At 35.2% G+C, this 14026-nt stretch overlaps 1 protein-coding gene across 1 annotated transcript; it reads right to left on the bottom strand.

Moving 5' to 3' along the window:
• Positions 1-518: 518 nt before the first annotated feature.
• LOC116723389 (tissue factor-like) lies at positions 519-7700 on the bottom strand. Its single transcript, XM_032568236.1, has 7 exons — positions 7515-7700; positions 6150-6252; positions 5232-5389; positions 3616-3761; positions 3380-3521; positions 3069-3208; positions 519-2278 (listed from the first exon to the last, which is right to left on the bottom strand). Exons 1-7 carry the CDS (start codon positions 7624-7626, stop codon positions 2165-2167), a joined length of 915 nt encoding a protein of 304 aa, XP_032424127.1. The 5' UTR covers positions 7627-7700; the 3' UTR covers positions 519-2164.
• Positions 7701-14026: the final 6326 nt, after the last annotated feature.

Here is a 14026-nt window from a genome sequence, read left to right on the forward strand (position 1 = left end):
ATTATACAAATCTAAGAAAAAGCAACTTAAATATGTAATAACTAAACACATATAAAATAAATGAAAAAGTTGTAATAAATAGAAGTGAAAGAATTTAAAAAGATAAACAATTCAAATAAATGACATTTCAATCTTAAAAATAAATTAATAAAAAGTTAGAAGAAAATCATATGGATATTGTTGATAAAAAAATATTACATGTAAACATACTTACAAAACAAATTAATAAGCAAAAACTGTAAATCAATCCCAACCAGTCCTTTACTGCTGCCGACTTGAGCTGTCAGACTGAAGCGGCTCCTTAATCTCTGTCGATTTTTTTAAACTGTAAACTTTTAGGATTTAAACTTTTTCTCCAAGTAATTTTTAAAACTGAAAATTAGAAAGTTTCATCTGGTGAATGAGCTTTTTAGGATTCATGTCTGCTAACTTTTGACAATGGAATGCAGCTGGATGGAAACCCTCAAATTTGCATAGGCATGAATATGTTCAAAATAAAAAAGAACCACTTAAGGAGATTAAACTTCAGGATTAATTTTAATGTTTTCATCCAGTTTAGATAAAACTCCCTTTTGCTGAATAGTTTGGTGGATGTATATAAAATGGGACTTAATGTAAATAAAAATCAATTCTTACACTGGAATATTTCCAGTTCAGATTTTGATTGTTTTCAATAAAAAACATTTGACTTATCTTTCCAACTACAACAAAAACATCAGAAAACTGTTGATTTTTTTCACCACATTTCATTTTTTTTTAATGAAAAATATAAACAAAAAGAAATCTGCAAGTGAACCATAATGATCCTGGGTCCAGTTGCAGACAAGAATACAGAATTAATTGTCTCCTTTCAGTTTGTTAGGCACCACGATGAGCAGAAGAATAAAGTCCTGTGCAAAAAATAAAATAAAATCACAAAGATAAACACAGATTTGTACAAACGTTATTGATCCAGTGGAGAAGACAGTTCAACCCATTCTGGCTGCTGAATATAAATCCAGGTTTTCCATTGTTGAATCCAACTTTGGCGGATTTGATGGCACGTGAGGATCTAATCCTCCTCATCCCAGTAACCTCCATCTTAGTCCACTGGAAGAGGAAGTCATCAGGCAGCCAGGACTCCGAAAAACAAAAAATAAGCGACCCCCCACAGATATTACTGGGACAAAGATTATTTCCTTTTTGTTTTGATTGTAGGAACTGTTCTGGTAAAATAAAGACACAAAAGAAGGTCAAACGTCCCGAGAGCGCCCTACTTCCGGGTCGCTGCCTTTCAAACTAAAAGCATGCAGCTATTAACTCCGTAACAGGAAAATGAGCAGGAAAATGGGTGAAAGTGGCGAGATTCGTGGATCCTTTTGATCAGTGATTTCTCTGTGGCTAATAAAACTGTTAGCATGCACAGCTATTATCCAAAAACATTAAAACCACAGAGTAAAAACAAAGAACCGTTAACGGTCCGGTCCGACTCACATTCAGAGGGAAAAAGCTACTTAATTTTATAAATATAAAAATCAGGGAGTTGATTAGATTCTTACTGGGTTGACTGGACTTTAACTGGTGAGGATTTCTGTCGGGATCACAGGTGGGTAGTAACTAGAAAAAATGTACTTTTAGAAGTAGTTTTAAACAGAAAAATATATTTTGTAAAATGTTTCATCTGCTTAAATTTATTTTTTACTTAATCTTTTTATCTAAGTCCTTAAAATTTCAGAATTAGAATGTAGTTTTTATACGTTTTAACTGATTCCTCCATTTCCAAATATTAAATCAGATATTCTGATCAGTTACTTAGTAGCCTTTTTATTAAATACTGATTTACTCTTACTTGAGTCATTTCTTTGATGGCTACTTTTTACTTTTACTTGAGTAAAAATATTTTTAAGCAGTGCTACTCTTACTTTGGTACAGTTTCTGGCTCCTGTACCCACCTTTGATCCATCTGCTGATGAACCTGGGGAAGCTGCAGTCCAGCTAATCTTCAGTATTTAACAGAAATATGAACATTAAAAAGTGAAAACAGCTGCTGGTTGAGGCCTGTTTTTAACAGAACCTCCTCCATTTTCCGGACCAGAACAGTTTCACCTGCCAGGACCTAGTTAGGAGCGCTCCTCCATGAAAGAAGAAGATTTGTAAAGTTTTCAGTCTCGGCAGGAAGTGAAGGTCAGACTCCTCTGGGCTGATTTGGAGTTAAACCGGAAACAACGTCGTAATGTTCCTCAGAGAGACTCACGGCCACGAACGGGCAGTTGCGCCCCGGAAGCGGCTCTCTGAAAGTCTGGAGGACAGAAGATGATGGATCAGTCAGAGTGGAAAAAGACAACTTATAATTTTATATAAATACCAACAATAAAACATTTTTCGTCATTTTTAAAGAATTGTCATTTTATTTCTACTCTAAAATAGTAAAATAAAGATAAATATGAAATTTTGCAAAAAGACAATGGATCTGTTTTCTGCGGGACAAAAAATTACATACATTTTTATGAGTGAAAAAGAAAAAAAAAGCGAGACCACAAATCTGGATCATACAAAGGTAAAAAACAACGACACTTTACCCAACTTCCTGTTGGGTAAAGGAAGTTACCCAACAGACACTTTACCCAACTTCCTGTTGGGTAAAGGAAGTTACCCAACAGACACTTTACCCAACTTCCTGTTGGGTAAAGGAAGTTACCCAACAGACACTTTACCCAACTTCCTGTTGGGTAAAGTGTCTTTTCGACCTCTCATACCTACAACGTCACACACTGTGCAGACACATAAAAATTCACATGTCAGGCCATGAGAGGGTTCTACCATTTCTGGTTCAAGAACCCAAGGAAACCAAAAGTTTTCACAAAGTGACCGTTTGTTCGAGGCTTAACCTCCTCAGAAAAGGAGGGAATCACCATAGCAACCAGTGACTCGGCAGTTCAGTCCGACATTAAAATGCTTCTAATTTACTGTTTCTGTCCTGTTATTACGAGTGAAAAAGAAAAATAGATATAAAGACCACAAATCTGGATCATATGAAGAAAACAAACTGATGTCTAACTTAATGTTGGAAAAACGAAGCGGGTTCTCACCGTTGGGATCGTGTACGGAGGTCGGAGGATCTCTTTGATTTTCTTGGATTTGAAGAGGCGGACGTAGGCGAACACAACTACAAAAACGATCGTCAAAACGATGGAGCAGATGACGATGATCTGTGCCCGTTTTGATCCACCTGAGGAGAAAACAGGCCCTTTTTAATAAATAGGACAACACCGACCCTTGTGGTCCTCCATAATCATCTTCAATTACCCTGGGTTGCATCCTACAGGAAATACATAACTTTATCCAGTTAATTTCACTTAGTGAGAAGTTAAAATGGGGCAGAAAACATCTGGAGGCTTACTGGAGCTAGGGATGGTTTCACACTGCATACAGCTGGGTGGACCGTATGCCTTCCAATGAAGAGCAAACTGCACCATCACACAGTACGTCTCACCCACTTCCAAACCATCGATTAACTCTGAGGACAAGGTGACTCTGTGATTCTGGGAAAAAAAAGAAAGAAAAGAAAAGCAGAGTTAATAGTTGAGTTAATGAGAACATCTGGCAAATTAAACAAATAAACATTTCACTCTTCACCTCCAGTTGCGCTCCTTTTTTCCAAAAGTAGATCCAATATTTCAGGTTGTCTGCATGCTCCTCATGCAGATTGTGGTTTCTCTTCAGATTGACTGTGAGGGATTCGGGCGCTGCGGTCAGAGTGAAGTTCGGAGAGCACGCATGGCCTGGAAGAGACGGGAATAATGGTTGGATTCAGTCCGTTAAGGTCAATCAATCTTCAGGGCTAAACTTCAGATTAAATGTTCAACAGAAGTTATAAAGTTATCGTGACATTCTCTAGACTCATGGATCTTCTAGCTGGTTTGGCCCCACACTGAACCTTAACTCAGTTATAACAGCTCAGTTACGAAATAGATCCATCACTTTGAGTGTTTTGAAGATTTTCACACCTCTCACAAAGTGCGAACCAAGCTGGTCGGGAGGTTAACCACAGCTTAAAGCAGAGAAACTAGTTTTTCTTTTTTTTAGATGTGCGTCAGGTCGTTGACCCTCTTGGTATCCTTCTGAATTTCTTCCAGTTCTGAACAGTAATAAAAGAGTTTATTACTCGTATCTCTCCAACCAGTGTTTATGTACTATTTCACATTATTTCTTCGGCTGAGTTGTGGTGTACCTCAGGGTTGAGTCTTCAGACTTTTTTTTCTTTGCCATTTTGTGCATTTGATCCTAATAAAATAAGGCCAAAATCTACCATCCATCATCTACTCCTTAAAGTTGTGGCTTAAAGCTGCAGATTGTAACTTTTACAAACAATATTTTTTATATATATTGAAACGGTCACTATGTCATGACAGTGGAATGAGAGACAATCTGTGAAAAGAATTGAGCTCATCTGACTTTCCCAGGGCTAACTAAAAACAACCAATCAGAGCCAGGAGGAGGGTCTGAGTGCTGTCAATCACCCGCCATGTGGTGTTGCTCATCCCTAAAGTTTCTTCCTGAGAGCTTGTTGTAAACTCTATGGCTGGTTAGCATAGCCACCGATTACGTGGATAAACGGTTTTTCCTTAATGGTAAGTCGTTTCTCCACCATTAGCATATTTAGAAGCAAGCACATGAGGTTTATTGACAGCGTTAGGACTCTCCTCTTGGCTCTGATTGGTTGTTTTTGGTCAGGGTGCATCATTCAGATGGCAGTAGTAGCTAAAAGGGGAACTGGATCAATCTTTTCACAGATTATCTGTCTCATATTCTGCGGTCATTTTAATAAATATGTAAAAAAAAAACAGTTTAATAAAAGTTACATATTGTAGCTTTAAATTTGATTTTTTTTAAATGCTGGTTATGCTTGAAAAACCCTCTGATTTGGCAGAATTAAAACAAATCTGCAAAGAAAATTCCTCATCGGTGATGAGAAAGACTCATGCTATTACCAGTTATACTAAATGCTCGCAGCCATGTTGGTGTGGATACATTTCTTCACTGTCAAATAAAAACATCCCTTGAAAACAATTTTTTATCTACTTAGGTTATGTTTAATGATCTGAAACATTTAAGTATGACAAGAAGGAAAAAACTACAGTAGATTTATGTTGCATATTTACTCCATGCAGAAAGAATAGTTTTAAAGAATGACTGGAAAATTCCAGGTGATCAACGTTTAAGCGAACAGATGCAAACATCTGGGTTATTACCGTCTCTGCTGCAGGCCTCCACAGGCTCAGACTCAACCCCGTTTCTCCAAGCTGCAACACGACGCCGAATGCATCTGTCACTTTCCTCCGAACTCAAATCACAGGAAGTGAAGCGCGTCTCTATGCACGTCTTTATGGGCGTCCAATCAGACTCAAAGCTGAGGACAAAAAAAGACCAAATTATCTAAAATGTTATGAAATACACCTGGGATGCATCTATGAAATACTTTTTTTTTAATCTAAATCTAATAATTGAGATTCTAAAATATACAACTACTTCTCATTTCCTTTAGTTCTCTATTGATTTAAAACTTGTACTTTATTTTATCCTTATTTTTCCTGAAAGGTAATCTTTATTTTCCCTCTGATTTTGTCTCAATTAGTCAATTGATTTCATAATTGATCTATTCCTGTTTCTCTGAGTTTTATTTAATTCATAGAATTAATTAAATAATTAATTAATTTATTTAATTCATTCAATAATATGAACAGTTCATGTAACAACTAAAAGAAATCATGAATGAAAAGGAGCCGAAAGTATAAATGTATAATGTTCACATAAAATAAAACTAGTTATTCAACTCAGAAGACAGCTAAAAACCTATTTCTAATACACAAGAAATAAAAAATACACATCAAAACATCAGCTTATTCAATGCCATTTTGCTTCATCATAATAATTTTCTTTTAAAAACAAAAAGAGATTTACCTTTTTTAATCTCACTGTCAAAATTATTCCATAAACTGACAACTTTAATTGAAATAAATCTTTCCATTGTCAAAATGGAAAAACAAATCTGGATTTTATCCAGATTTCAGCTCCATTTTGTCCTGATTTTACAGAAAATGTTTTCTGGATTCTTATCCAGACTTTGTTCCTGATTTTAATTGGCGTCACCCGACATTAGCAGAACTCACTCGTGAAACTCGGCAGTAAACGTCACGTCACTCGCTGTTGAGTTCCAGTTCAGCCTTGATTGGTCGATCACAACGTCGATCGGCGATGGCGTCTTGAACGCATCTGAAGAAAATAAACATCTAATTGTCAAAACTTGAATCAAAACCATGAATAAAATATCCAGATTTTAGCCCATGTTTCTCCTGACTTTTATGGATCTTATTCTGGCTTTTCTTAATCCTTCATTTTACTCTATCATATTAAGATTTTATCCTGATTTAACCTGGATTTTAATGCTGTTTATTGCCTTACCTCATTCTGGATTTGTTGTCATTTCATCTTGGCTTTACCTGGAATATATCTTTTATGCATCCTGATTATATTCAGAAATTATCGCAGCTTCATTCAGATTTTGTCCAGCTTTGATCTGGCAACGACTTAATCCTGAAATTATCTCTGTTTTGTTCTGCTTTTACTTTGATTTAATTCTTCTGTTCCTGGTTTGGTTCAGGATTTTTATCCTTTCTTTACCTGAATTATTTCTTAAATGTCTCCTGTTTATATCATGACTGTTATCCAGATTTTAATCTTGTCTTTTTTTCTAATTACATCATGATTTTACCTGGATTTTATTTCTATTTTATTCTGACAGTATCTTGATTTTAATTCTGCCTTTTACAGAAATTTTTATGATTTTATCTTTTCTTATATCTGGATTTTTACTTTAAATGTATCCTGGAACGTAATTCTGACTTAATCTTTGCTTCACGTGGACTTTTTGTTGTTATTTAATCCTGGATTTACCTGGATTATACCTTAATCCTGGTATTTCCCTTTGGGCACCAATAACGTATATTTTATTCTTTCCTGATATTTATTCTTAATTTATATTTTTTCTGGATTTTATGCCGTCTTTGGTTTTATTATTACTTTTACTTTAAAACACTTCCAAACTGTTTGATACGCCGAAAGGAAAACCTTTTTAAGATGAAAACTGGACTTCGTCTTTTGTTTCACTTCTCCAATTTATTCCGGAATCAACAACAAAAGTAGAGTTTGTTTCGTGTTTTAGATAAAAGTCAACACCACAGCTAAAGTTCTGACAGCAGGTTCGGACCCAGAAAAGCTTTAATAAAAGGTAAACCAGTAGAAATACTCGGAGGCCTCTTCCCTTTTTTTCAGCGGCCTCGTTGAGAAACTTCCCTCCCGAATCCGAACAGTTCTACTGACTCAACACGAATATCCGGACCATGTAGAGGAAATGTTTCAAGTCTGAGTTAATTAACTGAACCCGAACCGACAGAATCAGGCCGAACCAAAGTGTTGACCCAGGATAGAAGGAGGTCCGAGAAAACGAAACATTCGGGGCTTTCCGTTAAACTCACCTGCTGCGGGCCGAACTACGCAGAACAGAACCAGGATAAAGAAGTTCGGATGAAAAAGATCAGTCGAAGGACATAACCGTCTCCAATGGTCCATATTTACCAACATTTCCATGAAACATTTCTCCACCACGGTTTACACGGCAATACGGGAAATGCAGTCACATGACCTCGTCGGCGAGTTTCTTCTTCTTCTTCTTCTTTTCCTTTTTTATGGCGGTTGGCAAGCAACTTTTAGATGTGCATTACCGCCATCTACTGGAATGGAGTGTGGATCGGGACGCTAACTATATACACCCCCCTCAAAACAAAAAAAAAACAAACAAAACAAAAAATAATAATAATAATAATAATAATAATAATAATAAAATAACAACACTTAAATCTTTTCTATCAATTTTGTTTTCTTAAGATAATTAATTAAATAACTTATATCTTTAGAAGTAGACATTTTTCCCAAAATATCTTGTAAATTTAACTGTAATTTATTTTCTTGTAACCGGCAAACTAATTTCCTTCTCTCAACAGAATATTTGGTACAGAACAACAAAACATGTTTTACTGTCTCTTCTTGACCACAAAAATCACAACTTCCAGTTTGATGTTTTCCTATTTTAAATAAATTACTATTTAACCTTGTATGTCCAAAACGCAACCTAGATATAACTGTTTCCTCTTTTCTATTTCGTCCCGTTCTCCTCATTGCACCAACTTTTCTTTGAATACTGTACAGCCATCTACCAGTTCTATCTTCCTCCCACTGTCTCTGCCATCTTTCCTTAACCTTTTGTTTAATAATAGATTTGATTTCTTCTCTACTAAATGGAACTAATATATCAATATCACTATATTTTGAAGCTAGTTTCGCATATTTATCAGCCAACTCATTCCCTCTTATTCCTATATGTGAAGGTATCCATGTAAATATAACTAATAACCCCATTGCTTGAATTCTATATGTTATTAACTGAATTTCTAATAAAAGATCCGGTCTACTAATAGCATGATTATTTTTTAATGAATATAATGAAGAACTTGAATCAGAGCATACTATGCTTCTTAATGGACGGACTTCCTCAATCCATCCTAAAGCTAAAATAATTCCCATCATCTCTCCAGTATAAACTGATACTCCATCAGTAATTCTTTTACATTTTTTAACTTTGAATTCTGGAACAATGAAAGATACCCCATTACTGCTATTTGAGTTTTTAGACGCATCTGTAAAAACTTGGACATATCCATAGTACTTACTATCTAAATATGATTGAACCAAATATGGATCTGAAACGTTTTCTCCTTTCCTTTTCTCCAACAAAGTTAAATCAACAACATTATTATGAAATAGAGACGGATAAACTGGTGAAAGAGGAACTGTTTGACTAATGTTTATATCAGATAAACCAAAATCTTTTACAACATTTTCTATCTCCCATCCAAAAGAATTTAATTTCTTCTTTTCTTTTTCCCAACTAGATTTTAAAATGTCTTGACATGGATGATGTCCATCATGGCCCTTTAAATTACACCAATAATTGGACTTTAACTGTAATCTTCTGAGATTAAGTGGCATCTCTCCCATTTCTATTAGCAAAGCTGATGTTGGAGTTGTTCTAACTGCTCCTGTACATAACCTCAAGGCTTGATACTGAATACTATCTAATTTTTTTAATAGTGTTTCTGATGCTGACCCAAATACAATACTTCCATAATCAAATACAGACCTTATTAACCCAGTATATATTGATTTCAATGCCTTCCTCTCAGCACCCCATTCACTTCCCACCAAACACCTCATTACATTTAAAACTCTCTTACATTTATTCACTACTTTTTGAATATGATTTTTCCAAGTAAGTTTTTCATCCAACCATAAACCCAAAAACTTAAATTCCCTTACCCTTTCTAATTCACGATTATATATTTGCAGTTTTAAATTTTCAGATGCTTTCTTCCTTGTAAAAAATAAAGTCTTTGTTTTGTCTATAGAAATCTTAAATCCCCATTTAAATGACCAGTCTTCTATAATACTAATTGCTTCTTGTATCTTTTTAACAATAAACTTTAAATTTTTCCCTCTCTTCCATATTGCTCCATCATCAGCAAATAAAGAACACCCCATTCCACTTTCCAAATTGTCAAACATATCATTAATCATAATAGAAAAAAACAAAGGACTCACTATACTACCCTGAGGTGTACCATTCTCAACAAAAAACTTTTCTGACAATTGTTGTCCTATTCTTACTTGTATAGATCTATCTTGTAAAAAATCTTTTATCCAATAAAACATTGATCCATTAATTCCCATTTTTTTCAATTTAATTAAAAATCCATCTTTCCACATCATATCATAAGCTTTCTCTATATCAAAGAAAACAGCCACTACACTCTCCTCGTTAACTTGCCCTTTTCTGATTTCATATTCTAAACATAATAAAGGATCCATAGTGCTTCTCCCTTTTCTAAATCCACTTTGACATTTTGATAAATATCCCCTCTTTTCAACAAAGTAGCTCAATCTTTCATTTACCATTCTCTCCATTATTTTACAAATATGAGAAGTTAAAGCAATGGGTCTGTAACTTGCTGGATTTGACTGATATTTCCCTGGCTTTAAGATTGGAACTATGATTGCTTCTTTCCATGCCAGAGGTAAAATACCCACTTCCCATATCTTATTATAGAATTCCAATAAAACCTTCTTAGATGAATTGCTAAGCTTATTAACCATAATATAAGAATCGTCGGCGAGTTTCTTCTTCTGCCTCTTTTAATGATGCGCATTACCGCCATCTACTGGAGCGCAGTGTGGACCGGGATGCTAAATGTACAGTGTACCACACACACCCAAAACGAACAAACAAAAATAAAAAAAATAAAAAAAATATATATCTATATATCTTTCTATAAATTTCGCCTTCTTAAGGTATTTCAATAAAGAAAAAAAAATATCAAGAAGACCTCTTCTCACTTGCGTAACTTCCGCTTCCAAAACGTTACGATATTATATTTCACAGTTTTTCTAAAGAATCGTGACCAGAGTTCGGTAATTGGGGCCTGCCATGCAAAGCAATGGCAGGAACCTATTGCTATTCTCCCAATTCTTTATTTTTCATCCGTAACCGTTAATGCGGCTCGTACCGCTGTGTGCACACCTACAAATGAGGTATCAAAACGTGCAGAAAATTCACGCCATTGGAGCTATTACTTTTGGTGGGATTTGGGGTTAACGTGGCGACATAATTCGCAAAAAACTACGAAAAAAACCCCATTATAAGTCAATGGGAAAAATCCTAGAAATACCCTATTTTTGAGGATTTTCTGTGTCGTCACGAAATGCCATTCAAATTTCATTTTGTAGATACGTCTGTGATCTCTTCGAAAGTGAAGACGGCTCGTCGATACCAATTACGGTTTGTCCACAATTTGTCTCTAAGCGACCCAAAGTTTCTCATTTTTCCTAAAATTAGAGTGCGTCTCTCACTGATTAGAGTGAGAAATCAAGAGAACTTTTTCACCCCAAAATAATTTTGAAATCGCCATCACGCCCACAAATATCGCACGATTGGTATCAAAATCGGTCCTGACATTGATACGCCTGTCTGCTCCGGTAAAATGTTTTCGAAATTTATCTAGACCGTACGGTTTTCTGTCACGGTGCTTCAGAGCAAAGTCATGCGACAGGATTTTCTAGGCTGTCTCAGGCTCTGTCACTAACACTTCACACCTTGGTGTGAAACTTATTTAACATAGCAACGGAACTCAAGAGGCTATTGGCTGGTGGTCAGGACTACAAATACGCATCGCTGTAGTTCTATCTATCCTCAGTTGAAACAGATCAGGACTGAACTGGCCTTTAGAACGACTTGCTGCTATGGGCTGTATATAACTGATTTAACTCAGTAACTGTTACACATGGGATTAGTTTGGAACTTTAAAATTAAGCATAATAATAATTTCAAAATAAAAGCCTTGAATATAACAAAAATTCCAAAATAAAAGCCTTTAATATTTTTACATCAACTACTTGCGTTTTCAGCATTATATAACTGATTTAACCCAATGACTATTACACATGGGATTAGTTTGGCCCTTTGAAATGAAGTTTAACAAAAATTCCTAAATAAAAGCCTTTAATATTTTTACATCAACTACTTCTGTTTTGAGCATTATATAACTGATTTTATCCAATGACTGTTATTCATGGGATTACGTTGGCCCTTTGAAATGAAGTTTAACAAAAATTCCAAAATAAAAGCCTTGAATATTTTTACATCATGTAATTGCTCTTTTTGGCTTTATTTGACTTTTTCATCCAAAGCACTGTTACACATGGTATTAGTTTGGCCCTTTGAAATGAAGCATACTGAAAATTTCAAATTAAAAGCCTTGACAATTTTACATCAGGTATTTGCTCTTTTGGGCATTATGTGATTTTTTTATCCAAAGCACTGATAAACATAGGATTAGTTTGGCGCTTTGAAATGAAGCTTAACAAACATTTCAAAATAAAAGCCTTTAATATTTTTACATCAACTACTTGTGTTTTGAGCATTATATAACTATTTTAACCCAATGACTATTACGCATGGGATTAGTTTGGCCCTTTGAAATGAAGTTTAACAAAACTTCCAAAATAAAAGCCTTGACAAAATTTTAAATCATACTGAATGGTGCACGTCCACCTTACTTAACGTTCTTGTGATTCTCCACATGCTATTGATTACGTTGCATTGTTCTTTAGCATCGATGCTAATTTCTAGCATGACAACGCCGGGCCCAAACCGACGGGCACGCCTTGGCAGGCCCCGGCTAAATTTCTTCCGAAATTTTCTAGTTGGGGCCTGCCATGCAAAGCAATGGCAGGAACCTATTGCTATTCTCCCAATTCTTTATTTTTCATCCGTAACCGTTAATGCGGCTCATACCGCTGCGTGCACACCTACAAATGAGGTATCAAAACGTGCAGAAAATTCACGCCATTGGAGCTATTACTTTTGGTGGGATTCGGGGTTAACATGGCGACATAATTCGCAAAAAACTACGAAAAAACCCCATTATAAGTCAATGGGAAAAATCCTTCAAACACCCTATTTTTGAGGATTTTCTGTGTCGTCACAAATTCACGTAGAAATGCCATTCAAATTTCATTTTGTAGATACGTCTGTGATCTCTTCGAAAGTGAAGACGGCTCGTCGATACCAATTACGGTTTGTCCACAATTTGTCTCTAAGCGACCCAAAGTTTCTCATTTTTCCTAAAATTAGAGTGTCTCTCTGTCTGAGTGCCCCTCTGCTAGAGTGAGAAATGAAGAGATTTTTTGAGCCCAAGATAATTTTCAAATCGCCATCACGCCCACAAATATCGCACGATTGGTATCAAAATCGGTCCTGACATTGATACGCATGTCTGCTCCGGTAAAATGTTTTCGAAATTTATCTAGACCGTACGGTTTTCTGTCACGGTGCTTCAGAGCAAAGTCATGCGACAGGATTTTCTGAGGCTCTCAGGCTCTGTCACTAACAGTTCACACCTTGGTGAGAAACTTATTTACCATAGCAACGGAACTCAAGAGGCTATTGGCTGCTGATTTGGACTACAAATACGCATCATTGTAGTTCTATCTATAGTGTAACCCTCAGTTGAAACAGATCAGGACTGAACTGGCCTTTAGAACTACTTGCTGCTATGGGCTGTATATAACTGATTTAACTCAGTAACTGTTACACATGGGATTAGTTTTGAACTTTAAAATGAAGCATAATAATAATTTCAAAATAAAAGCCTTGAATATTTTTAAATCAGATATTTGCTCTGTTGAGCATTATATAACTGATTTAACCCAATGACTGTTATACATGGGATTAGTTTGGACCTTTGAAATGAAGTTTAACAAAAATTCCAAAATAAAAGCCTTGAATATTTTTACATGACGTAATTGCTCTTTTTGGCTTTCTTTGACTTTTTCATCCAAAGCACTGTTACACATGGTATTAGTTCGGAACTTTAAAATGAAGCATACTGAAAATTTCAAAATAAAAGCCTTGAATATTTTTACATGACGTAATTGCTCTTTTTGGCTTTATTTGACTTTTTCATCCAAAGCACTGTTACACATGGTATTAGTTTGGCCCTTTGAAATGAAGCTTAACAAAAATTCCAAAATAAAAGCCTTTAATATTTTTACATCAACTACTTGCGTTTTCAGCATTATATAACTGATTTAACCCAATGACTGTTACACATGGAATTAGTTTGGCCCTTTGAAATGAAGCATACTGAAAATTTCAAATTAAAAGCCTTGACAATTTTACATCAGGTATTTGCTCTTTTGGGCATTATGTGATTTTTTTATCCAAAGCACTGATAAACATAGGATTAGTTTGGCGCTTTAAAATGAAGCTTAACAAACATTTCAAAATGAAAGCCTTTAATATTTTTACATCAACTACTTGTGTTTTGAGCATTATATAACTATTTTAACCCAAGGACTATTACGCATGGGATTAGTT

The sequence above is a fragment of the Xiphophorus hellerii genome, chromosome 7 (assembly GCF_003331165.1).
Source record: "Xiphophorus hellerii strain 12219 chromosome 7, Xiphophorus_hellerii-4.1, whole genome shotgun sequence".
Lineage (NCBI taxonomy): Eukaryota > Metazoa > Chordata > Actinopteri > Cyprinodontiformes > Poeciliidae > Xiphophorus > Xiphophorus hellerii.

Excerpts from the sequence above, each read along its gene's own strand:
- LOC116723389 (XM_032568236.1), bottom strand. The coding sequence starts at position 7,626 with ATGGAAATGTTGGTAAATATGGACCATTGGAGACGGTTATGTCCTTCG. Across the intron at positions 3,209-3,379 it reads TGAAACCATCCCTAGCTCCA|GTGGATCAAAACGGGCACAG; the intron begins GTAAGCCTCCAG and ends TTTTCTCCTCAG. Across the intron at positions 2,279-3,068 it reads CTCCGTACACGATCCCAACG|ACTTTCAGAGAGCCGCTTCC; the intron begins GTGAGAACCCGC and ends TCTGTCCTCCAG.